This window comes from Salmo trutta, chromosome 19, assembly GCF_901001165.1.
Source record: "Salmo trutta chromosome 19, fSalTru1.1, whole genome shotgun sequence".
In the NCBI taxonomy this organism is placed as follows: Eukaryota; Metazoa; Chordata; class Actinopteri; order Salmoniformes; family Salmonidae; genus Salmo; species Salmo trutta.
Genome location: NC_042975.1, coordinates 34,662,368 through 34,686,990, shown reverse-complemented (window position 1 = coordinate 34,686,990; position 24,623 = coordinate 34,662,368). Strand labels below are relative to the sequence as shown.

Below are 24,623 nucleotides of genomic sequence, written 5' to 3'. Positions count from 1 at the left end.
CTCATCCACACACACAAACTCTACCCTCACTTCCAACCCTCCACTCCTCATCTGTGGTGTCTGACTAGATAGAAGCCCTGTAGGACAATGGCAACTCACAGAAACTCTAGTTTCCTCATCAACCTCTCCCACCACCCACGATGGACACAAGATCCCTCAATGAGGGAGAGAAGGAGACAAAGAAGGACAGAGGATACAGATACAACCCCCACATCTAAATCTGCAGTGCTCCGCTCCAGAAGCTGCTGGGGTAAATGGCTTATGTTGCCCCTGCTGATGGCCACCTATCTACCGTGTGAGGCCTGGGGCGCCACTTTCACTGTGGCCGTAGTTGGGCCCTGGACATGTGACCCTATGTACTCCAAAGCCCTCCCTGACCTGGCTGCCCGCCTGGCCACCGCCCGCCTCAACAAGGACCCCTACACTAAGAAAGGCTACTGGTACGACTATACTCTGGTCAATGAGGACTGTAAAACATCCCGCGCTCTGGCCCGCTTCACCTCTCTGGAAGGCTATGGCTCAGCTTTTCTCGGCCCTACTAACCCAGGCTACTGCTCATCGGCCGCCCTGTTTGCGAAAAACTGGAATAAGCCCCTTCTTTCCTGGGGCTGCCTGAAACCCAACATGGAGGATGGACAGTATCCCACCTTTCATCGTCCCCTGCCTCTGTCCTCCCGGGTTCTGTTTTCTATGCTGCGGTACTTCCGCTGGGCCCATGTGGTCATCGTGACGTCAGAGGATGACCTGTGGGAGGCTACGGGACACGAGCTGGCGGCCTCTCTGAGGGCCCTGGGCCTGCCGGTCAGCACTGTGGTCACCATGGAGCCTGACAAAGATGGGCCCACAAAGGCCTTGAAAAGGATACGGGAGTTAGACCGTGTCAGAGGTGTGTATGCGCATTTGTGTTTGTTTGTTTGTTTATGTGTGTGTGTATTTGTTTAAGTGTGTGTGTGTTTGTGCATGCGTGCATTCTTGTGTGTGTGGTAAAAGGTGAGAGGAAAGATACACAACATCACTGACTAACTGCAATGACTAATAATTGTCTCTACTATTTCCTTCTTCTGTCCCCTATCTCTGACTTTACTAACGTTTTACTCTCCTCCTCCTCCTCCTCCTTATCCTCTTCTCCTCCTCCTCATCATCATCATCATCATCATCTTCTCCTCCTCCTCATCCTCTTCTCCTCCTCCTCCTCCTTCTCTTCCTCCTCTCCTCCTCCTCCTCCTCCTCCTCTTCTCTTCCTCCTCCTCCTCCTCTTCTCCTCCTCTTCTCCTCTCCAACTCCCCCTCCTCTGCCTCTGCAGTGGTCATCATGTGTATGCACTCAGCTTTGATCGGTGGTGTGGCCCAGTATCAGCTCCTAACCTCTGCCTTGAATATACGCATGATAGATCGTGGCTACGTTTTCATCCCCTACGACACCCTCACATACTCACTGCCCAAGGGCACAAACTTTAATGCCCTGACCAATGACAGCTTGTTGAGAAAAGCCTACGACGCAGTTCTCACAATCACCATGGATTCTGGCGAGAATACTTTCTATCAGAGCTTCAAAGATGCTCAGGAGAAATTTGAGATCCGCACCAGCACCCCACCAGATCAGGTGAGACATCCCAGAACACAGCTCCTGGGATATTCATCTAGTCATCATTAGTCACACATGCCATGGACATGCAGTAGCAAGCACCTTTGGATGAACAACAGTTCTCTTGAGTTTTCCTTCTTCACAAACAGGTTACCTATAGGTCTTTGGACCACTCCAGCCTTAAAACCAAATACATATGAATGTTGTTGGAATGTTTCATTACTGATGATAATGACCAGTGGTTTGTCAGTGCTGTACCACTGTCTTAGTAATGGTATGTTCCCTCTATTTCTGTACTCCTTGCCTAACATCATCAAAACCCTTAGTGCCAGTCTAAGGAGTCTACAGACAGTCTTCAATAACAGTCGGTCAGATAAATGATTTATACATTGTCGCCACTCTTCTCCCCTGACGTAGGTGTCTCCATTTTTCGGCACCATCTACAACATGATATACTACATGGCCTATGCAGTGGAGAAGAGTCGGCTGGCAGCTGGGCGCTGGGTGGATGGGGAAACCATGCTCGAGAGCGATGGAGGGGTCAAATTTGAGGGCTTCAACCAGCACATCTCATCCGACAAAGATGGGTTGGGGATGCTGGCTCGCTACGTGGTCCTGGACTCAGACGGGGGAGACAAACTCTACATGACACACACTCTGGAGGCCCCCCACACCCTTGGCAAATTTGGGGCGGTCAAGTACAATGGGCGCTCCATCCACTTTGCAGGCAGTAGCCCCAGCACAGACTCCCGTTGCTGGTTCAGTCCATACATCACCTGCGGTGGGGGTAGGTGGTCTAGCGTTGGGGTCAGTGATGTACCAGTAGCCTATGGTAAAATCAGGTCTGTGTTCCCTCAAACTATCTCTTCATAACTCTTTCTCTATCCCCCTCTCTGCATTTAGGAATGGATACGGGTACTATTCTCTTTCTGTTTGTCCTGTTCTGTGGGTTGGTTGGAGGTGGAGCTGCCTTCTATATGAAGTAAGTTAAACACAGAGAGGAGTGTGCCAATCAGTGGCTAATTTTGTCTTCTGCATTGAACAAACTTTTGTTTGTAAATGAGGTTACTGATGTTTTGGGGTCTTCCCTTTGTGTCTGACCAGGAGAGGTGGCCGGATTGAAACCAGCTTTGGAGGATTAGGGGAAGGAGAAGGGCCCTTAAAAATAGTCCTGAATCTGAATGACCTGATTTTCATCAATACCCAGACCAGCATAAGGGTCAGCTTGATGCCTATCATACCATAAAGGATTATAGCCTAAATACTGTATTTGTATGTGTGTGTGAGTTTTTCTGTTTGAAGTCCCTTATCTTTGATGGACTGTCTATTCTGAAGCCATTGTAACTCCTCTCCTCTCCTCTCCTCTCCTCTCCTCTCCTCTCCTCTCCTCTCTCTGAGTAGAAGCTGAATGAGGACAGTATGATGAAGAGTCAGCTGGACGTGAAGACACCTCGCCACTCAGTGTCAGGACGCAGCTACTTTGCCTCCACCCCTGACAGCTCCAACGTCGCCGTCTTCGAGGTGGGTCACATGTTAATGTGGTGAATCTACTTAGAACTACTTTCAAACAGAGATAGCAATCCAATATTCCAATGTGTGATGCGCTGCATGTAAGAAATAACACCCAATGTTGCTACTCTTGCCTGTCTTGGTGACAAACAGTTATGAACAAATACATCTCTGTTTAGTGTCCCTGTCCCTAGCTTTTTGGGTTTTCCAGATAAACATTTGCTAATACCTTTGTATTATGTGTTCACTAGGGTGACTGGGTGTGGTTGAAGAGATGTCCCAATGGAAACACTGTGTCTAGTGTCAGTAATAGCACCAAAAATATTTTCACCAAGGTGAGTGAGTGACTGACTAAGTCAAAACAACAAGACATTGAAGCGCTGTCTGAATGCTGCACTGTTCCTCTGTCATAACCTACTTCTCCTCTCTATCCTCTCCCCCTCTCTCAGCTCAGGGACATGCGGCATGAGAATCTCAACCTGTTCCTTGGCCTGTTCCTTGACTCAGGGATATTTGGTATTGTGACAGAGCACTGTACCAGGGGCAGCTTGGAGGACCTTCTCAACAACGAGGAAATGCGTCTCGACTGGATGTTCAAGTCCTCCCTGTTGATGGATCTGGTCAGGGTGAGGAGGAAAACAACTCTCAAATTTATAGGCATTTCTGACCATATCTCTGTCCTCGTTGTTTACACTGTCCTCAATCTTTTCTGACCCTCCCTCCCAGGGAATGAAGTACCTGCACAACCGGAATGTCATCCACGGGCGCCTGAAGTCCCGAAACTGTGTGGTGGACGGACGCTTTGTGCTGAAGGTGACTGAGTACGGCTTCAACGAGATCTTATCCACCCAGAGCATCAACTTTGACAAAGGCAGGCCTGAGGGTAAGTCCATGGGGACATGAGTACTCAACATATCAGAGACAGCAAATCATCCTCATTATTTACCAAGTAATTACAAGAACAAAAGACACTTGTTTGCTTATCCCCCTAGTCAGGTTGTGTGTGAAAACATTTAATCTGAACTGCCACTCTTGTGCCCTAACTCCCTGGTCCACCTAACAGATCACTTAATCCAACCCTCCACTCTTGTGCCCTAACTCCCTGGTCCACCTAACAGATCACTTAATCCAACCCTCCGCTCTTGTGCCCTAACTCCCTGGTCCACCTAACAGATCACTTAATCCAACCCTCCGCTCTTGTGCCCTAACTCCCTGGTCCACCTAACAGATCACTTAATCCAACCCTCCGCTCTTGTGCCCTAACTCCCTGGTCCACCTAACAGATCACTTAATCCAACCCTCCGCTCTTGTGCCCTAACTCCATGGTCCACCTAACAGATCACTTAATCCAACCCTCCACTCTTGTGCCCTAACTCCTTGGTCCACCTAACAGATCACTTAATCCAACCCTCCGCTCTTGTGCCCTAACTCCATGGTCCACCTAACAGATCAGCTGTGGGTGGCTCCAGAGCTGCTAAGGAACTCCAAGCTGATGAAGAGAGGAACGTTCCGTGGGGACGTCTACAGCTTCGCCATCATTATGCAGGAGGTCATTGCCCGCTGTGCTCCCTTCTGCATGCTGGACATGCCTCCCAAGGGTTAGACCTCCTATCAAACAGTACCACCATACATGGGGCTAGTTGTGTCAGATGTAAAACAAATACAGCAGGAATGGCCTCCATGCCAATATGAACAGTACAATTATTGGAGAGTATAGGTGTGTGTGTGTGTGTGTGTTTGACAGAGATCATCAGTAAGTTGAAATCCCCTCCACCACTGTGTCGGCCCACTGTGTCAACGGATGAGGCTCCACTAGAGGTGATTCAGGTCATGAAACAGGCCTGGAGCGAGGAGCCAGACAAGAGACCCACCTTCGAGGAGATATTCAAACAGGTAGCCTACATTACTGTACACAAACATACACAAAGCTACATACAGTACCTTCGGAAAGAATTTAGACCCCTTGACTTTTTCCACATTTTGTTTCGTTTCAGCCTTATTCTAAAATGGATGAAATAAAAAGTTTTCCTCAGCAATCTTCACACAATACCCCATAATGACAAAGTGAAAACAGGTTGTTCTAATTTTGTGTAAATTTGTTCAATATAAAAAACAGAAATACCTTATTTAAATAAGTATTCAGACCCTTTGCTATGAGACTCAAAGTTGAGCTCAGGTGCATCTGTTTCCATTGATCATCCTTGAGATGTTTCTACAACTTGATTGGAGTCCACCTGTGGTAAATTTGATTGATTGGACATGATTTGGAAAGGCACACACCTGTCTATATAAGGTCCCACAGTTGACAGTGCATGTCAGAGCAAAAACCAAGCCACGAGGTCAAAAGAATTGTCTGTAGAGCTCCGAGACAGGATTGTGTCGGAGGATCTGGGGAAGGGTACGGAAAAATGTCTGCAGCATTGAAGGTCCCCAAGAACACAGTGGGCTCCAACATTCTTAAATGTAAGAAGTTTGGAACCACCAAGACTCTTCCTAGTGTTGGCCACCCGGCCAAACTGAGCAATCCGGGGAGAAGGGCCTTTGTCAGACTGAACCACTCCTCAGTAAAAGGCACATGACAGCCCGCTTGGAGTTTGCCAAAAGGCACCTAAAAACTCTCAGACCATGAGAAACAAGATTCTCTGGTCTGATGAAACCAAGATTGAACTCTTTGGCCTGAATGCCAAGTGTCACGTCTGGAGGAAACTTGGCACAATCCCTAAGGTGAAGCATTGTGGTGGCAGCATCAGCCTGTGGGGATGTTTTCAACAGCAGGGACAGTGAGACTAGTCAGGGTCGAGGGAAAGATGAACGGAGCAAAGTACAGAGAGATCCTTGATGAAACCCTGCTCCAGAGTGCTCAGGACCTAAGACTGGGGCGAAGGTTCACATTTGAACAGGACAATGACCCTAAGCACACAGGCAAGATAATGCAGGAATGGCTTTGGGACAAGTCTCTGAATGCCCTTGAGTGGCCCAGTCAGAGCCCGGACTTGAACCCGATCAAACATTTCTGGAGAGACCTGAGAATAGATGTGCAGCAATGCTCCAATCCAACCTGACAGAGTTTGAGAGCATCTGCAGAGAAGAATGGGAGAAACTCCCCAAATACAGGTGTGCCAAGCTTGTAACGTCATACCCAAGAAGACTCGATACTGTAATCGCTGCCAAAAGTATTTCAACAAAGTACTGAGTAAAGGGTCTGAATACTTATGTAAATGTGATATTTCAGTTTATACATTTTTTATACATTTGATGAAATTTCTAAAAACCTGTTTTTTGCTTTGTCATTATGGTATTGTGTGTAGATTGATGAGGGGGGGGGGAACAATTTAATACATTTTAGAATAAGGTGGTAATGTAACAAAATGTGGAAAAAAGGTGATCGTCAGTCAGAGTGCCAGCTTAGAGTCGTGAGGCTGCTGGTTGGTTTGGTGGCGATAATGCCTTCAGTTTGGTTTTGATTCTTTACTTTGGGCATGCCATTTGTAGTTTTCCTTTTTGTATATATTTATTTTTGTCACCATCTGAACCAATCAATAATCTGTTTGGACTGGCCGACCAATAGGTCAAGAGGGACAGAGCTGGTCCTGGACCAAGATAAGGTTGCTGTCCCCCTGGGAACATGTACACCTAGATTCATACACAGATTTTTCATATAGATGTACATCTTAAATTAGGTTCATTAGTTAGCTAGGCCTTAGACCCCTACACTTAGAGAGAGCAACAATATTAGTATGCTAGTTAATCGGTTTCGTAACAACATTTTGTAGAAGAATGGTGTAATATGCTATTGTGAAGGACACCATGCTGCTTGCTTAGCGAGTACCACTTTCTCCCGATTCGGACCATACCTGGCGCGAACTCGGGACCTCTTCCTTACTAGCACACGTGACTGTCCTCGCTTTGCCGATTGCTCCACCTCAAAATCTAGCTCATGAGGCGACCCAAGCCGGACACATAAGGCTGAGGAGTAAGTTTCACACATCCCCATGTGCTACACTATGATACATGTCTAATTCATTAGGTTATTAATTGACAATATTACCTGTGAAGGTCGGAGCACCACCTACTATTTTGTAGTTGGTAGGAAACTATAAATAGCTACAATTATACAGGGTAGGTCCTTGCCTGCTGCCCTGGGCCAGACCTTAAAAGTACATATTTTCCGGACATTGAAATCAGGTTCATTTTCAGTTCTGAATGAAAGTTGAAAATATGTAATTCATAGACGTCTATATTGTGCCAAATCAAGGCTGGTCCAGACCGGACAAAATCTGAACCAAAAATGTATGTCCGTGGACGTTGAACTCATGTCCTGACTGGACTGCACCAAATCTGAACCAAACAGACATCCTATGATTGGTTTTTGGTCTGGCCCATACAAAATCTGAACCAATGTCCATGGATGTGGAAATCAAGGCTGGTCCAGACTGTACCACTGAGGTGTAGCCTAGTGTTGCCTGAAATATAATTTGATGAATGTCCATCTATGTGGTAAGCCTACTGTTTGTAAAACACAAAAAATGACAAAAAAAGACAAGATACAAAAGACGTCGGCTCGTGCTTACTGGGGTGTAGCCAGGGGCGAAAATCTGATATCAACTTTGGAGGGGACAATTACATTAAATTTTCTCAAGAGCAATTCCTGAGGGGGACACCAAAAGTAGTGCTGTAACACATAGCCTACATTGTAATATGGTAAATGTATATTGAGGAACCAAAGAAATAAGGTGTTTGCCGTACTCCTAACTACCGGTACCCAAAACTACACAACTAATCAAAACAGCAATACCATTGCCTTTAACAAATCTTAGTTCAGTCAGTTTAAGTTGAGAGTGGGGGTATCCATGGCATTTTCCAATTATGTTCCTATTTTACAAGTCAAAAAAATGGAGAACCTTTCATAATGTTGCCAAACAAAGACTCAACAAACTTACCTGAGACTCCCTGTCTCTGCCAGTCTGTCCCTGCATATCTGTCCCCAACTCTGCTGTCTGTGTGCCATCTGTTACCTGCTCTGCCTAATGACATCATTGTGAAACATTTCCATTAAAATGTTCATAAGAAAGAAATGAAATTCTATCAACTAGTCTTTGAGATATTAGGCTACTAGGGTTCTTACTTTGCGTTTTGGTGTACTGAAAAATACTCTGATGTCCGTCTTTTATTTTTCGGCCATTTTTCTACCCGGCTGGCTGGCTACACAGTGTGTAGGTTATTTACAGTAGGAGATGGGCTTCTATCATCTTTTCTTTTATCATTTTATTTGGGCTTCGATCTAAAAGGTAGCTAGCAAATGTGAAACGGATTAAAATGACAAGAGTTGACAGCTGTATGAGTTCACCATTTACACAACATATGCTGCAACCTTTTGTAATTTTAATAGTTTGTTTCATATTGGCTGGCTTCCAACAATAGCTGAATTTGCAAAGCTGGCGAGCACCAATTCCGTTTCAGTGGTGTTTGCTATAATCTTTGCTACCCGGGTTAAATAAAGGTGAAATAAAATAAATAAATAAAAGTTCCCTTGCGACAATTTAGCTTTTGTAACGACACCATTAAATATATTTAAGACAATGGTAGAAGAGAGTGTAGTTCTGTTCAGTTTGGACTTCAGTTTATCGCTAACCTTATCACAGGGACTTTGAAGCACTAATTTACATCATCTGCATGCTGATCTTGGAATAAATTGATGATAGCAAAGATTCCATCTTTGACGAGGCCACATAAATGGAATAGGTACTAGCTAGCTTAATAGTTAATATTTGCGCGCTAGCTCTGCATATTCAGCTAGTGTGTGTATGAACCCTGCCAACATAAAACAAAACATTGCTATGGCGCGATTGACTGGATTAACCTCACGTCAGTTACGTTCATTGAGTGCCTTTCAGACAGTAGATACGACCCCTCTGTTACCTTGCCAACTAAGGAACTGGCAGTGGGTCAAACCATTGTGAGGCAAAGGGTGGGGGGGTTGCAATCTTTTGAAACTTAAAAACGCGCTATTAAGTGTCTATAATGAGCACAATTGCTTTCATTGCGTATTATTAATATTATTTAAATTACATAGTTATGTTTCAGGGATATATTGGGGGGGACAAATCATATTTTTCCCAGGATGGGTGGGTCCTGTCCCCCCGTCCCCCCCGGGATTTCCGCCCCTGGGTGTAGCCTACCATGTCAACCGCAATGAAATTTGATGAATGCCCATCAATGTGGTAGGCCCACTATTTGTAAAACAGGCAGTTGCATTGGCATTATTAGTCCTGATTCCTGTGAATAATCAGTTTGGCTATTTAGGCTCTGAATATCAGCTACCCAACTTCATCAGGAGGTATCACCACGGACTAGCAGAATCCTATTTCTTCTTTCACAACTGTGACGAGGCGGAGGCGGAGGATATATGGCACCTTCAGGAACAGGCCCCAACCCCAGTGATCTGCGTGAAGAGGAGGCTGAGAAAGAGAGGCCGGAAGGCGGGCTGCCTTCTGAGGAGTAGGAGACGATCGAATAAACCCCCACTCCCCTCAATTCTGCTCGCAAACATACAATCTTTGGACAATAAAATCGATGAGTTACGGGGAAGATTAAACTACCAAGGGGACATTAAAAACTGTAACATCTTATGCGTCACAGAGTCGTGGCTGAACGACGACAATATCAACATACAGCTGGCTGGTTATACGATGTACCGGCAGGATAGAACAGCTGCGTCTGGTAAGACAAGGGGCGGCGGTCTATGTTGTTTACAAAAATACAGGTGGTGCACGATATCTAAGGAAGTCTCAAGCCATTGCTCGCCTGAGGAAGAGTTTCTCATGATAAGCTGCAGACCACATTACCTTCTGAGAGAGTTTTCATCTATATTCTTTGTAGCTGTTTACATACCACCACAGTCAGAGGCTGGCACTAAGATAGCATTGAATGAGCTATATTCCACCATAAGCAAACAAGAAAACGCTCACCCAGAGGCGGTGCTCCTAGTAGCCGGGGACTTTAATGCAGGGAAACTTAAATCAGTTTTACCTGTTAAATCTGCAACCAGAGGGAAAAAACTCTGTACCACCTATACTCCACACACAGAGATGCATACAAAGCTTTCCCTTGCCCTCCATTTGGCAAATCTGACCATAATTCTATCCTCCTGACTCCTGCTTACAAGCAAAACATTTAAATCAGGAAGCACCAGTGACTAGACCAATAAAAAAAGTGGTCAGATGAAGCAGATGCTAAGCTACAGAATTGTTTTGCTAGGACAGACTGGAATGTGTTCCGGGATTCCTCCAATAGCATTGAGGAGTATACCACATCTGTCATTGTCTTCATCAATAAGTGCTTCGATGACGTCGTCCCCACAGTGACCGTACGTACATACCCCAACCAGAAACCATGGATTACAGGCAGCATCCGCACTGAGCTAAAGGCTAGAGCTGCCGCTTTCAAGGAGCGGGACTCTAACCCCGAAGCTTATAAGAAATCCCACTATGCCCTTCAATGAACCATCAAATAGGCAAAGCGTCAATACAGGACTAAGATCGAATCGTACTACACGGCTCTGATGCTTGTCGGATGTGGCAGGGCCTGCAAACCATTACAGACTACAAAGGGAAACACAGCCGAGAGCTGCCCAGTGGCACAAGCCTACAAGATGAGAAAAACTACTTCTGTGCTCGCTTTGAGGCAAATAACACTGAAACATGCATGAGAGCACCAGCTGCACCGAAAGACTGTGTGATCACGCTCTCCGCAGCTGATATGAGTAAGACCTTTAGACAGGTCAACATTCACAAGGCCGCAGGGCCAGACGGATTACCAGGACGTGTACTGCAAGCATGCGCTGACCAACTAGCAAGTGCCTTCACTGACATTTTCAACCTCTCCCTGTCCGAGTCTGTAAAACCAACATGTTTTAAGCAGACCACCATAGTGTCTGTGCCCAAGAACACTAAGGTAACCTGCCTAAATGACTACCGACCCGTAGCACTCATGTCTGGAGCCATGAAGTGCTTTGAAAGGCTGGTCATGTCTCACATCAACACCATCATCCTAGAAACCCTAGACCCACTCCAATTTGCATTCCGCCCCAACAGATCCACAGATGATGCAGTCTCTATTGCACTCCACACTGCCCTTTCCTACCTGGACAAAAGGAACACCTATGTGAGAATGCTATTCATTGACTACAGCTCAGCGTTGAACACCATAGTGCCTTTAAAGCTCATCAATAAGATAAGGACCATGAGACTAAACACCTCCCTCTCCAACTGGATCCTGGACTTCCTGACGGGCCGCCCCCAGGTGGTAAGGGTAGGTAACAACACATCTGCCACGCTGATCCTCAACACAGGGGCCCCTCAGGGGTGTGTGCTCAGCCCCCTCCTGTACTCCCTTTTCGCTCATGACTGCACGGCCAGGCATGACTCCAACGCCATCATTAAATTTGCCGATGACACAACAGTGGTAGGCCTGATCACCAACAACAACGAGACAGCCTGTAGGAAGGAGGTCAGAGACCTGGCCATGTGGTGCCTGGACAACAACCTCTCCCTCAACGTGATCAAGACAAAGGAGATTATTGTGGATTACAGGAAAAAGAGGGCCCCATTCTCATCGACGGGGCTGCAGTGGAGCAGGTTGAGGGCTTCAAGTTCCTTGGTGTCCACATCACCAACAAACTAACATGGTCCAAGCACACCATTATAGTCATGAAGCGGGCAAGACAAAACCTATTCCCCCTCAGGAGACGGAAAAGGTTTGGCATGGGTCCTCAGATACTCAACAAGTTCTACAGCTGCACCATCGAGAGCATCCTGACTGGCTGCATCGCTGCATGGTATGACAACTGCTCGGCCTCCGACTGCAAGGCACTACAGAGGGTAGTGCGAACGGCCCAGTACATCACTGGGGCCAAGCTTCCTGCCATCCAGGACCACTATACCAGGCGGTGTCAGAGGAAGGCCCTGAAAATTGTCAAAGACTCCAGCCACCCTAGTCATAGACTGTTCTCTCTGCTACCACATGGCAAGTGATACCGGAGCACCAAGTCTAGGTCCAAGAGGCATCTAAACAGCTTCTACCCCCAAGCCATAAGACTCCTGAATATCTATTCAAATGGCTACCCAGACTATTCACATTGCCCCCCCCCTCCCCTCTCCACACCACTGCCACTCTGTTTTCATCTATGCATAGTCACTTTAATTAATTCTACCTACATGTACATACTACTTCAACTAACCGGTGCCCCCGCACATTGACTCTACTGGCATCCCCCTGTATATATTGTTATTTTTTACTGCTCCTCTTTAATTACTTGTATCTCTTATTCTTATCCGTATTTTTTTAAACTGCACTGTCGGTTAGGGGCTCGTAAGTAAGCATTTCACTGTAAGGTCTCACCTGTTGTATTCGGCGCATGTGACTAATAAAACTTTATTTGATTTGAAACAGAAGTTGGGCAGCAATAGAGCTCGCCAGCTTGTAGTCCTAAAAACCAGAAATAAGTTACCTCTGGTTCATTCAGCCATTCATATGGGGAAAATGAATGGGGAAAGAATGGGGTTTTGGAATTAACGCCGAAAATAAGGTCTGAGGTTAACAGGCTTAGGAGATCTTATATGTTTTGTTCTATGAGATAATATCAGTCAGTTAACATAACCATAATGAATTCTGAAGCCTTTATGTGCTCATTTTGATTACATAAATGCTTCAAAATTCACAAAATTATCTAATAGAACAAAATGTACAAGACCTATTTCGGTGTTTATCCCCCCCAAAACTACAAATAAACATACATTTTGTATTTATTTTTATTTAACTAGGCAAGTCAGTTAAGAACAAATTCTTATTTACAATGACGGCCTAGGAACAGCAGGTTAATTGCCTTGTTCAGGGGCAGAACAACAGATTTTTTACCTTGTCAACTCAGGAATTCGATCTATCAGCCTTTCGGTTACTGGCCCAACGCTCTAACCACTAGGCTACCTGCCACCCCAATTTTCCCATAAGCTTTGGCCAAAGAGCCATTGTGGAGTTAGTGCCTACAAAAATACACTATTACTAGTGCTCTTTATGCGCTGTTTTCGTGAAATGCTAATGTTGTCCAGTTTGAATGGAGAGCAAGGGTGGAGTCAGGCATGCATCAACAACAAAAAATTGTTGAGTTTGCCCCACCGAGATTTAAATGCTAAAATCGCCACTGCTTTATTGAGATGCATGAATACACCACACCAACAGCTTGATTTTATGGCTGTTTTAAAATGAATTTCCTGCATTTCTATGTAGTAATGATTTAGGTTCACTTTGGTCAATTGATTTGATAGCATGTTTAATCTATGTAAATAAATTATATGAATTGATAGTTCAACTCTGTTTTTTTGTCTTTAAAAGATAGATTGTAACCATATGTTCAAGCTAATCAAAGTGTATTTATGATACAGCGTGTAAAAGCTACACAATACAATGAAATGCCTACTCACAATAAAGTTCTCCTTGCAAACAGTGTAATTATATGAAACTATATGTATTTGTATTTACATTAGTCTATAGCCTACTGCAAATTATTGTTTGTTCCTGAACTGGCCAAATGCGCAAAGAAATCCTTCAGCACCACAGATTGGTTCAACTTGTTCAAATGAAATCATATTTTATTTGTCACATGCGCTGAATACAACAGGTGTAGTAGACCTTACAGTGAAATGCTTACTTACAAGCCCTTAACCAACAATGCAGTTCAAGAAACAGAGTTAAGACATTTTTACTAAATAAACTAAAGTAAAAAATAAAATCAAAAGTAACACAATAAAATAACAATAATGAGCCTATATACAGGGGGTACCGGTACCAAGTCAATGTGCTGCGGTACAGGTTAGTCAAGGTAATTTGTACACAGGGGAAAAGTGACTATGCATAGATAACAAACAGGAGGGGGGTCAATGTAAATAGTCTGGGTGGCCATTTTATTAATTGTTCACCAGTCTTATGGCTTGGGGGTAGAAGCTGTTGAGGAGCCTTTTCGACCTAGATTTGACCCTCCTGTAACGCTTGTCGTGCGGTAGCAGAGAGAACAGTCTGTGACTTGGGTGACTGGAGTCTTTGACATTTTTTTGGGCTTTCCTCTGACACTGCCTAGTATATAGGTCCTGGATGGCAGGAAGCTTGGCCCAGTGATGTGCTGGGTTGTGCGCACTTCCCTCTGTAGCGCCTTACGATCGGATGCCGAGCAGTTGCTATACCAGGCAGTGATGCAACCGGTCAGGATGATCTCTATGGTGCAGCTGTAGAACTTTTTGAGGACCTAGGGACCCATGCCAAATCTTTTAAGTCTCCTGAGGTGTTGTCGTGCCCACTTCACGACTGTCTTTGTGTGTCTGGACCATGATAGTTTGTTGGTGATGTGGACACCGAGGAACTTCAAACTCTCGATCCACTCCACTACAGCCCCGTCAATGTGAATGGGGGCGTGTTCAGCCCTCCTTTTCCTGTAGTCCACGATCAGCTCCTTTGTATTGCTCACGTCGAGGGAGAGGTTGTTGTCCTGACCTCCTCCCTATAGGCTGTGTCATCGTTGTAAGGGATCAGGCCTACCACTGCTGTGTTGTCAGCAAACTCAATGATGGTGTTGGAGTCATGCTTGGCCATGCAGTCGTGGGTGAACAGGGAGTACAGGAGGGGACTAAGCACACACCCCTGAGGGGCCCCCGTGTTGAGGATCAGCGTGGCAGATGTGTTGTTGCCTAGCTTTACCACCTGGGGGCGGCCCATCAGGAAGTCCAGGATCCAGTTGCAGAGGGGGGTGTTTAGACCCAAGGTCCTTAGCTTAGTAATGAGCTTTGTGGGCACTATGGTGTTGAACGCTGAGCTGTAGTCAATGAACAGCTTTTTCACATTGGTGTTCCTATTTTTTTTCTTTTTACCCCTTTCTCGTGATATCCAATTGGTAGTTAGTCTTTTCCCATTGGTGGAACTCCCGTATGGACTCGGGAGAGGTAAAGGTTGAGAGCCATGCTTCGTACGAAACACGACCTTGCCAAGCCGCACTGCTTCTTGACACACTGCTTGCTTAACCCGGAAGCCAGCCGCACCAATGTGTCGGAGGAAACACCATACAACTCGTGACTGTGTCAGCGTGCACTGCGTCTGGCCCGCCACAGGAGTCGCTAGAGCGCGATGGGACAAGGACATTCCGGCCGCCAAACCATCCCCTAACCTGGTCGACTCTGGGCCAATTGTGCGACCCCTCATGGGTTTCCTGGTCGCGGCCGGCTGCGACACAGCCCAGGATTGAACCTAGATCTGTTGTGACGCCTCAAGCACCGCGATGCAGTGCATTAGACCGCTGCACCACTCAGGAGGCCCTATAAAAGGTGTTCCTTTTGTCCAGGTGGGAAAGGGCAGTGTGGAGTGTGATTGAGATTGCGTCATCTGTCGATCTGTTAGAGCGGTATGCGAATTGGAGTGGGTCTAGGGTTTCCAGGATGATGGTGTTGATGTGAGACATGACCAGCCTTTCAATCAAAGCACATCATGGCTGCCGACATGAGTGCTATGTGGCAGGTTCATTTAGGCAGGTTACCTTTGCTTTCTTGGGCACAAGGACTATGGTGGACTGCTTGAAACGTAGGTATTACAGATTCAGTCAGGGAGAGGTTGAAAATATCAGTGAAAACACTTGCCAGTTGGTCCGTGCATGCAGAGCGTACCACTAGGCAGGATACAGTTGAAGTCTGAAGTTTACATACACTTAGGTTGGAGTCATTAAAACTCATTTTTCAACCACTCCACAAATTTCTTGTTAACAAACTATAGTTTTGGCAAGTCGGTTAGGACATCTACTTTGTGCATGACACAAGTAATTTTTCCAACAATTGTTTACAGACAGATTATTTCACTTATAATTCACTGTATCACAATTCCAGTGGGTCAGAAGTTCCCATGCACTAAGTTGACTGTGCCTTTAAACAGCTTGGAAAATTCCAGAAAATGATGTCATGTCATTAGAAGCTTCTGATAGGCTAATGGTTTGAGTCAATTAGAGGTGTACCTGTGGATGTATTTCAAGGCCTACCTTCAAACTCAGTGCATCTTCGCTTGACATCATGGGAAAATCAAAAGAAATCAGCCAAGACCTCAAGTCTGGTTCATCCTTGGGAGCAATTTCCAAATGCTTAAAGGTACCACGTTCATCTGTGCAAACAATAGTGCGCAAGTATAAACACCATGGGACCATGCAGCCGTCATACCGCTTAGGAAGGAGACGCGTTCTGTCTCCTAGAGATGAACGTACTTTGGTGCAAAAAGTGCAAATCAATCACAGAACAACAGCAAAGGACCTTGTGAAGATGCTGGAGGCAACAGGTACAAAAGTCTCTGTATCGACAGTAAAACAAGTCCTATATCGACATAACCTGAATGGCCGCTCAGCAAGGAAGAAGCCACAGCTCCAAAACCGCCATAAAAAAAGCCAGACTACAGTTTGCAATTGCACATGGGGACAAAGATCGCACTTTTTGGAGAAATGTCCTCTGGTCTGATGAAACAAGAATAGAACTGTTTGGCCATAATGACCATCGTTATGTTTGGAGGAAAAAGGGGGATGCTTGCAAGCCGAAGAACACCATCCCAACCGTGAAGCACGGGGGTGGCAGCATCATGTTGTGGGGGTGCTTTGCTGCAGGAGGGTCTGGTGTACTTCACAAAATAGATGGCATCATGAGGAAGAAAAATTATGTGGATATATTGAAGCAACATCTCAAGACATCAGTCAGGAAGTTAAAGTTTGGTTGCAAATGTGTCTTCCAAATGGACAATGACCCCAAACATACTTCCAAAGTTGTGGCAAAATGGCTTAAGGCCAAAAAGTCAAGGTATTGGAGTGGCCATCACAAAGCCCTGACCTCAAGCCTATAGAAAATTTGCGGGCAGAACTGAAAAAGTGTGTGCGTGCAAGGAGGCCGACAAACCTGATTCAGTTACAGCAGCTCTGTCAGGGGAATGGGCCAAAATTCGCCCAACTTATTGTGGGAAGCTTGTGGAAGGCTACCTGAAAAGTTTGACCCAAGTTAAACAATTTAAAGGCAACGCTACCAAATACTAATTGAGTGTATGTAAACTTCTGACGCACTGGGAATGTGATGAAAGAAATAAAAGCTGAAATAAATAATTCTCTCTACTATTTTTCTGACATTTCACATTCTTAAAATAAAGTGGTGATCCTACCTGACCTAAGACAGGGAATTTTTACTAGGATTAAATGTCAGAAATTGTGAAAAGCTGAGTTTAAATGTATTTAGCTAAGGTGTATGTAAACATCTGACTGTGTATGCTTTGATTGAAACAAAATACAAGAAAGGCTAAAAGTTTGTTAACATCATCTGTTCTAATTCGCTCATGAAACAGTAATTCATGAAGATCTAAATGCATATTCCCATGAAGCTGATGGATATCAATCAAATGATTGGCATGGAGATGCACTTTGGACTTTTAGGTAGCCTATGCCTAACTTGGTGTTTGATGGTATTATAAGTATAAAATTTTCTTGAGACAATATGTGGGCATAGGCAGACATTGCAATTGGAGGATTCATATCATGCATATTCTATAATGATAGAATTGGTTACATCTGTCAGTAAAAACCTTGATTGAGGAAATTACATTTCTATCGCTCCGTCACCTAAAAAAATACCACTACACCACTTTATACTATATTTCCTCACTATGAGGTTGGAATAATACTGTGAAATTCTGAAAATGTAGATAATACACTTTTAGTGCCAGAGCTGTTTCAAAAGACCGCCTCTAATTTCAGGCTGTTTTGTAGGGTTGGAGTTTTGGCCTGCCAGGTAACATCAACATCAAACAGTTCCAACCCTCTCTGCCAATAACCGTTTCCTCTTCCCACTCAGAATACTCCCAGACAGTACTAGCAACATTCTTGCTTGCTCTTTGCTAAGAAGCTACTTTTGTTTATTTTTGACAATTTTTATTGAAAACAACCGCAGTAAAGGTACTTAATTGTTACCCAGAAATTATTTGATATTTAGATACAAATGGCTGCATTGGATCTTTAATCCTGAATGTGGTGGGGAAGGGGGAGAGAGTGATTTGGTCCTTTCCTGTCTTTCATCTCTGCTGTTGGTGGGCAGTTGCAGACAGATAGATGTCTACTCTGTGAGCTCTGCTGGATCCAGGCACCTCGGATCGGCCTGGTATTCAGTCAGCCAGATGTACAGAGGGGTTGAATTCACCCTACAATTTTTTTCATAGACATGCATGAGCACACATCTGAACACAATGAACTCAGTCTCAAGCTAACAAGAACTCAAAACAACATGCTTTTTGTTAACTATATTACAGTAATATGTAACATACTTCACCTCCTCACTGCATGCTGTATTTTTCCCTTTCATACTTTAGTTCAAGAGTATAACCAAGGGAAAGAAGACCAACATCATAGACTCAATGCTGCGTATGTTGGAGCAGTACTCTACCAACCTTGAGGATCTGATCAGGGAGAGGACAGAGGAGCTGGAGGTGGAGAGGAAAAAGACTGATCAACTGCTGGCCCAGATGTTGCCCAGGTCAGCCCCCCCCCCACACTCCTCCCACTTCACGTTAAAAGCTGAACTTCTACTTGCAACATCAAAAAGAAAAAATGTCTCTGTATTGAGAATATTGAATTGTATTACTGTGCAAGGCAAAAAACAATTTTGTTCATTGGCCGCTGGTCATTTATTCTCCTATCCTCTATCCACATCCCTCTATCAACTCCCTTGTCTTATCTTACACCATAGGTCTGTGTGCCTGGCCCTGAAGACAGGCAAGCCTGTGAAACCAGAGCACTTCTCTGAGGTCACTCTGTACTTCAGTGACATTGTGGGCTTCACTACCATCTCTGCACTCAGCGAGCCCATTGAAGTGGTAGATTTACTCAATGATCTCTATACACTCTTTGATGCCATCATCGGGCAGCATGATGTCTACAAGGTGAGAATCCTGTCCTGCTGCAACATAGTTGTGTCCTATTAGTGATGCAATGGAAGCTTGTTCTACTTTCAATACAAATCCTGGAAGTAAATGGCTGCATTCCTTAGTGTGCATGAGTTTGTCTCCTCCTCCTTCCTTTGTAATTTGACAAATTTCCCAATTGGGACAATAAAGATATTGATTGTGTGGCCTTCAGGTGGAGACCATCGGAGATGCCTACATGGTAGCCTCTGGAGTTCCAAACCGGAACGGAAGACGCCACGCAGCTGAGATGTCCAACATGTCCCTGGACATCCTCCACTGTATCGGAACCTTCAAGATGAGGCACATGCCTGATGTCAAGGTCAAGATTCGTATCGGCCTTCACTCTGGTGCGTGGCCCATCTAAAATTCTTTGTCATATTTTCATCCTCTGCCTCAGCATTCATAATGTAGACTAATTGACTGGCCTTTTCTCTTGAAAACCACAATTCTTCATTCGTTTTTTAGCTAAACGGTAGCCCCGCCATTTGGTTTGCTATTAAGCTGGGGATAATATAATAATAACAACATAGTCCACTTAGTAGATGCTTTTATCCAAAGCGACTTACACTCATGCATGCATACATGGGGCTAGAGAAATTATACTGTCAAATTCATTGATGGAGCTATAGATGCAATGACTGGCAGTCCATGAGATCAACTGCTATACATTGCAGTTCATGCATATGCAACAAAGTCAATAGATGAATAGTACAATTCAATACATAAGCAAACTATACTTTTGATATGTTATATTTAATGAAATTTGAGAATGAGTATTGGAATTCTATAGAACATGGCATTAATGTCAGAGTATTGGAGCAAAAGTGTATTTTTACCTGATCCCCGTCTGGAACATAATCCTGGAATGGTGCAATGTCATCCACTAAGCCCTGTTATCCTATTAGTCTCCACTGCCTAATGCTTTCTTCTCGTTACTCTACCCTACCAATTAATATCGAAGGTTTTGCATGTTTCTAGCAACACAGGAGTGACTAATTTTAGGTATGGTAAAGGACAGCTCAGAAAAAAACATAATTGACATACAATAAAAAGATTCTAACATCTCTGCTAAATTTTGAAAGGATATTCAGCAATTAAACTAAATTTGCAATTTTTTCTCCAGAGACTTTTGTGAGATATTGGAGGCTCTTTGAATAAGTCATGAATCACAAGTCATAAATCAGGAAAAATGCTACTTATGATCTTATCAGCATGTCTGTGTGTTTCTGTGTCCACCAGGCCCTGTGGTGGCAGGAGTGGTGGGTCTGACGATGCCGCGGTACTGTCTGTTCGGAGACACTGTCAACACGGCTTCTCGAATGGAGTCAACAGGGTTGCGTGAGTACCTCACACTCGCTGTTTGCCCATCACGCCGTGTGAGGTCACTAAGGATAGGGACAGGTGTATTGCCGTTTGTGTGCATGCAACAAGAGGCTAAGGAGGGTTACGATGAGCAGTCCTGACTAATCCTTTAAGACTATCAGTAGAATTAGTGGGCAAATTTAGGGTTTAATAAAAATATCCTCCATGTACAGGCTTGCATCAGATATCCTTTCACCACCAATTCTGCTGGTACAGCAATGGTAAACTTCATAATGTGTTGAGATTTGTATGTGTTATGAGTTAATGTAACAATTATAAAAACCATTGGGGTGATGATATGAATAAACAACCTCATAATCTTTTAATTTTTCAAAACAATATATGCTTATTTAACTGCTGATTGCTAGCAACACAGGGTATTTCAGAGTATAAACTGTATGTACTAGTCAGTGACATGAGCGTACAGGAAATCTCACATCTACTCCCACCAAGTGGCCAAACATATGAATTGCTGCACACAAAAAACTGCTCGTGTGTATTGTCAATGGGCTCACAATAAATGATATTTTGTTACTCTATACTAAATACAGTTATGATCAACCAATGAATGAAAATCTAAATATATGCAGGATATGTGAGTACTGTAGGATGTCACACGTGTTGAGACTCTATAGACATGAATAACTAATGGTAATTGTTTACATTGAAAAAACTGTCAGAATATATGAAGACTAATGCAGCCTTTGTGGTTGCTGTTGTTGTTTTTTGATATCCCAGCTTACAGAATCCATGTCAACCAAAGCACAGTCGATATCCTACATGAACTGAAAATGGGCTACAAAATAGACACCAGGGGCATGACAGAGCTGAAGGTACACACACACACAAATAGTGAATTCACTTAACTTACCACAGAAAAATCTAATTTTTATTTGTCACATGCTTTGTAAACAACAGGTGTAGACTAACAGTAAAATTCTTACTTACATTCATTCTGTTATTCCCTACTTCTCTTTCAGGGGAAGGGAGTTGAAAACACATTCTGGTTGGTTGGGAGAGCTGGGTTCGACAAGATTCTCCCAAGACCGCCTGACCTTACTCCAGGGTAAGACCTAACAAGCATACCTGCTCTATTTATGTTGTACTTTATGTCTCTCCTAACTATACTCTTATTGACTCTCAGTCCTGCCAGCTGCTTGTCCCGGGCCCCTTGTCAGTAGTACTGATGAAACCCGTTCACATCAAAGTTGATTTTCATCTAGGTCATCGGGGATATAGAGGATAAGATGTCCGAAAATAATTGTCAAAAATCTGATGATGTGCTGACCCATTGACCATTTGTCAGATTGTGTGGCTGGAACTAAACGTTTTATAAATCATCATTTCTATGTGCTGCTGACCTGACCCTTGTGTCATAGTTCAGTTCACATGTTGACCCAAATGTAAAATTCTTCATCTACCACCTGTCTGTTGAACTTAATTAATCATTCCCTCCCACTGCCACTACATGTGTGATAAACGCTCTCCCTGGCATTCAGCAAACATTGCCGTAATGTTTTAACACATTACCCTGGTTGTTGCCTAATTTAGACCTGTCCAGATGAACATTTTATATCTGTGTTAAGAGTTCAAACTCAGTTGTAATGAACATTCTGAGACCCGGTTGTCAACAGCGGTCGATGAAAACAGTTGTCAGTGTGGACAGGGCTTTTGTTGCTTCATATGCTGGGACTGATATGTTTAATGCCTATTCCAAGAGAGTCTGAGTGCTCAGTGTGCACTGCCAATCAAACAAGACATTAAGCCTTCTGTCTTTGACTTTCCTCAGGGCAAGTAACCATGGCATCAGTTTGGAAGAGATTCCTCCAGATAGAAAACAGAAATTCCTTGACCGGCAGGCGAGGAATAAGTAGCATGTAAGGTACGCCTGGTTTAGCCATCATATTCTAGATTTACAATGACTTTATTTCCCAAAATGATTTGTAACGTAAGTGATGCCACTGATGTCACTGCATTTATGATATCCCTTTATGATATCCCAACTCAGGTACATATGTACGCTATCCCTGATGCAGAGAAAATAATTCAACTCAGGTACATATGTACGCTATCCCTGATGCAGAGAAAATAATTCAACTCAGGTACATATGTACGCTATCCCTGACGCAGAGAAAATAATTCAACTCAGGTACATATGTACGCTATCCCTGACGCAGAGAAAATAATTCAACTCAGGTACATATGTACGCTATCCCTGATGCAGAGAAAATAATTCAACTCAGGTACATATGTACGCTATCCCTGATGCAGAGAAAATAATTCAACTCAGGTACATATGTACGCTATCCCTGATGCAGAGAAAATAATTCAACTCAGGTACATATGTACGCTATCCCTGATGCAGAGAAAATAATTCAACTCAGGTACATATGTACGCTATCCCTGATGCAGAGAAAATAATTCAACTCAGGTACATATGTACGCTATCCCTGATGCAGAGAAAATAATTCAACTCAGGTACATATGTACGCTATCCCTGATGCAGAGAAAATAATTACAAAAATGTAATAAAGAAGTAAGCTTTATGCGACAAACCCATTACACCTTTTTGTTTGTCTCAATTCAGGTACCAATGAATGCTGCATTTATGATATCCCTTTAAGTGATAATATATCAGATTTTTTTCCACAGATTGTGTTGCCCAGTCCTCCTACCTGTTGGAGTGAAAGACCAGATAGGTGAATTGACCAGGTTGGTTGAGAGGATGGGTTAGGGGTGTGTCTGACAGACAGTCTGTCGCATCACCCCATGTGTCCTGTCGAGTGCTGATCCACATTGCACAAATAAGCCAAAGTCGGAGAGACACTGTCTGTCTTTAACACAATACATTTGTTGCACAGAGTATTTTTTTAAATTAGCAAATGTGGGAAATAGGAGGGATAAATAAAGGTGTATTACAATGATGTACAAAATAGCAAATATATTGATTTAGGAGTCACTGTAGAATGAAAACATCACAACACAAACATGGGAAGAGATTGGCTCTTTGCTTGACATAAACTATAAATGACCATGATATTGTGTGTAATATACTGTATGTAACTCTGTCTCTTTTGCTTTGTAGAAATATTGGACAGAGTATGGAAAAGTGTTCATACTCCACTATATGACAAGGGTATATTTAAGCAATAAGGCACGAGAGGGTATGGTATATGACCAATAAACCACGGCTAAGGGCTGTTCTTCAGCACGACGCAACGCGGAGTGCCTGGATACAACCCTTAGCCGTGGTATATTGGCCATATACCACAAACCCCAGAGGTGCCTTTTTGCTATCATAAACTGGTTACCAATTTAATTAGAGTAAAAATAAAAGTTTTGTCATACCCGTGGTATACGGTCTGATATACCACGGCTGTCAGCCAATCAGCATTCAGGGTTCGAACCACCCAGTTTATAATAAAATGTAGCACATGCTCTATTTCAAATGTGGTACTGTAATCTCTCTCAATGATACATTCATCTTAGAAGTAATGTATTTCCTTAAAGGTATAAGGTAGGCTGTTGAAGAATCTGGTCCAAGGCTTTCTGTTTTTTTAATTTCCTTATTGTCAGGCTTCAATAATTAACGCCTTCTGATTGTTTGAATGATATTTGAGAAATATCAACCTATTAGAAAATTCATTTATATTTTTTCAAACATTTGCCAGTTGGAACATGAATCTAATCATTTTCAAATCAAATAAATGTATTGCAAAATCACTGTTCCCAAAATGAAGCTTCACGTAAACAGATTATTAGTAAAAACGTTCACTCAAACATTTATCTCTCTAGAGATAAAACTATTTCTATGCCCCTCTCTTTAAAATCATGCTTCATTCATGTTATTACTTTATTTTCTTATTCAATAAAATTCACATGTATAGGCAGTATATCACACTTTTTTAACTGTACATTTGTTTTAACGTGAAGTGATATGCATTTTCTTACAACAAAGAAATCAACTGAGCAATGGGTTGAATAAATGTTCCAATTGGAAACATTTAGATGAAAAAAATGAGACCAAATTGTAAACTTTTCAGGTTACAAACTCATACCAGCAGCATACCACCCTGCATTCCACTGCTGGCTTACCTCTGACGCTAAACAGGGTCAGTTTTGGTTGGTCCTTGGATGGGTGATTAGATGCTGCTGGTAGT

At 43.6% G+C, this 24,623-nt stretch overlaps 1 protein-coding gene across 1 annotated transcript; it reads left to right on the top strand.

Annotated features, from left to right (window-relative positions):
• Nucleotides 1–23,642, top strand: LOC115154416 (retinal guanylyl cyclase 2-like). The gene is made up of 19 exons (XM_029700604.1): nucleotides 1–886; nucleotides 1,304–1,602; nucleotides 2,002–2,371; nucleotides 2,488–2,566; nucleotides 2,689–2,803; nucleotides 2,986–3,105; nucleotides 3,345–3,428; nucleotides 3,543–3,719; nucleotides 3,820–3,976; nucleotides 4,542–4,691; nucleotides 4,838–4,986; nucleotides 18,508–18,671; nucleotides 18,885–19,077; nucleotides 19,274–19,448; nucleotides 20,341–20,439; nucleotides 21,202–21,296; nucleotides 21,444–21,529; nucleotides 22,253–22,345; nucleotides 23,116–23,642. Exons 1-18 carry the CDS (start codon nucleotides 88–90, stop codon nucleotides 22,335–22,337), a joined length of 3,396 nt encoding a protein of 1,131 aa, XP_029556464.1. The 5' UTR covers nucleotides 1–87; the 3' UTR covers nucleotides 22,338–22,345; nucleotides 23,116–23,642.
• The last annotated feature ends 981 nt before the right edge of the window (nucleotides 23,643–24,623 follow it).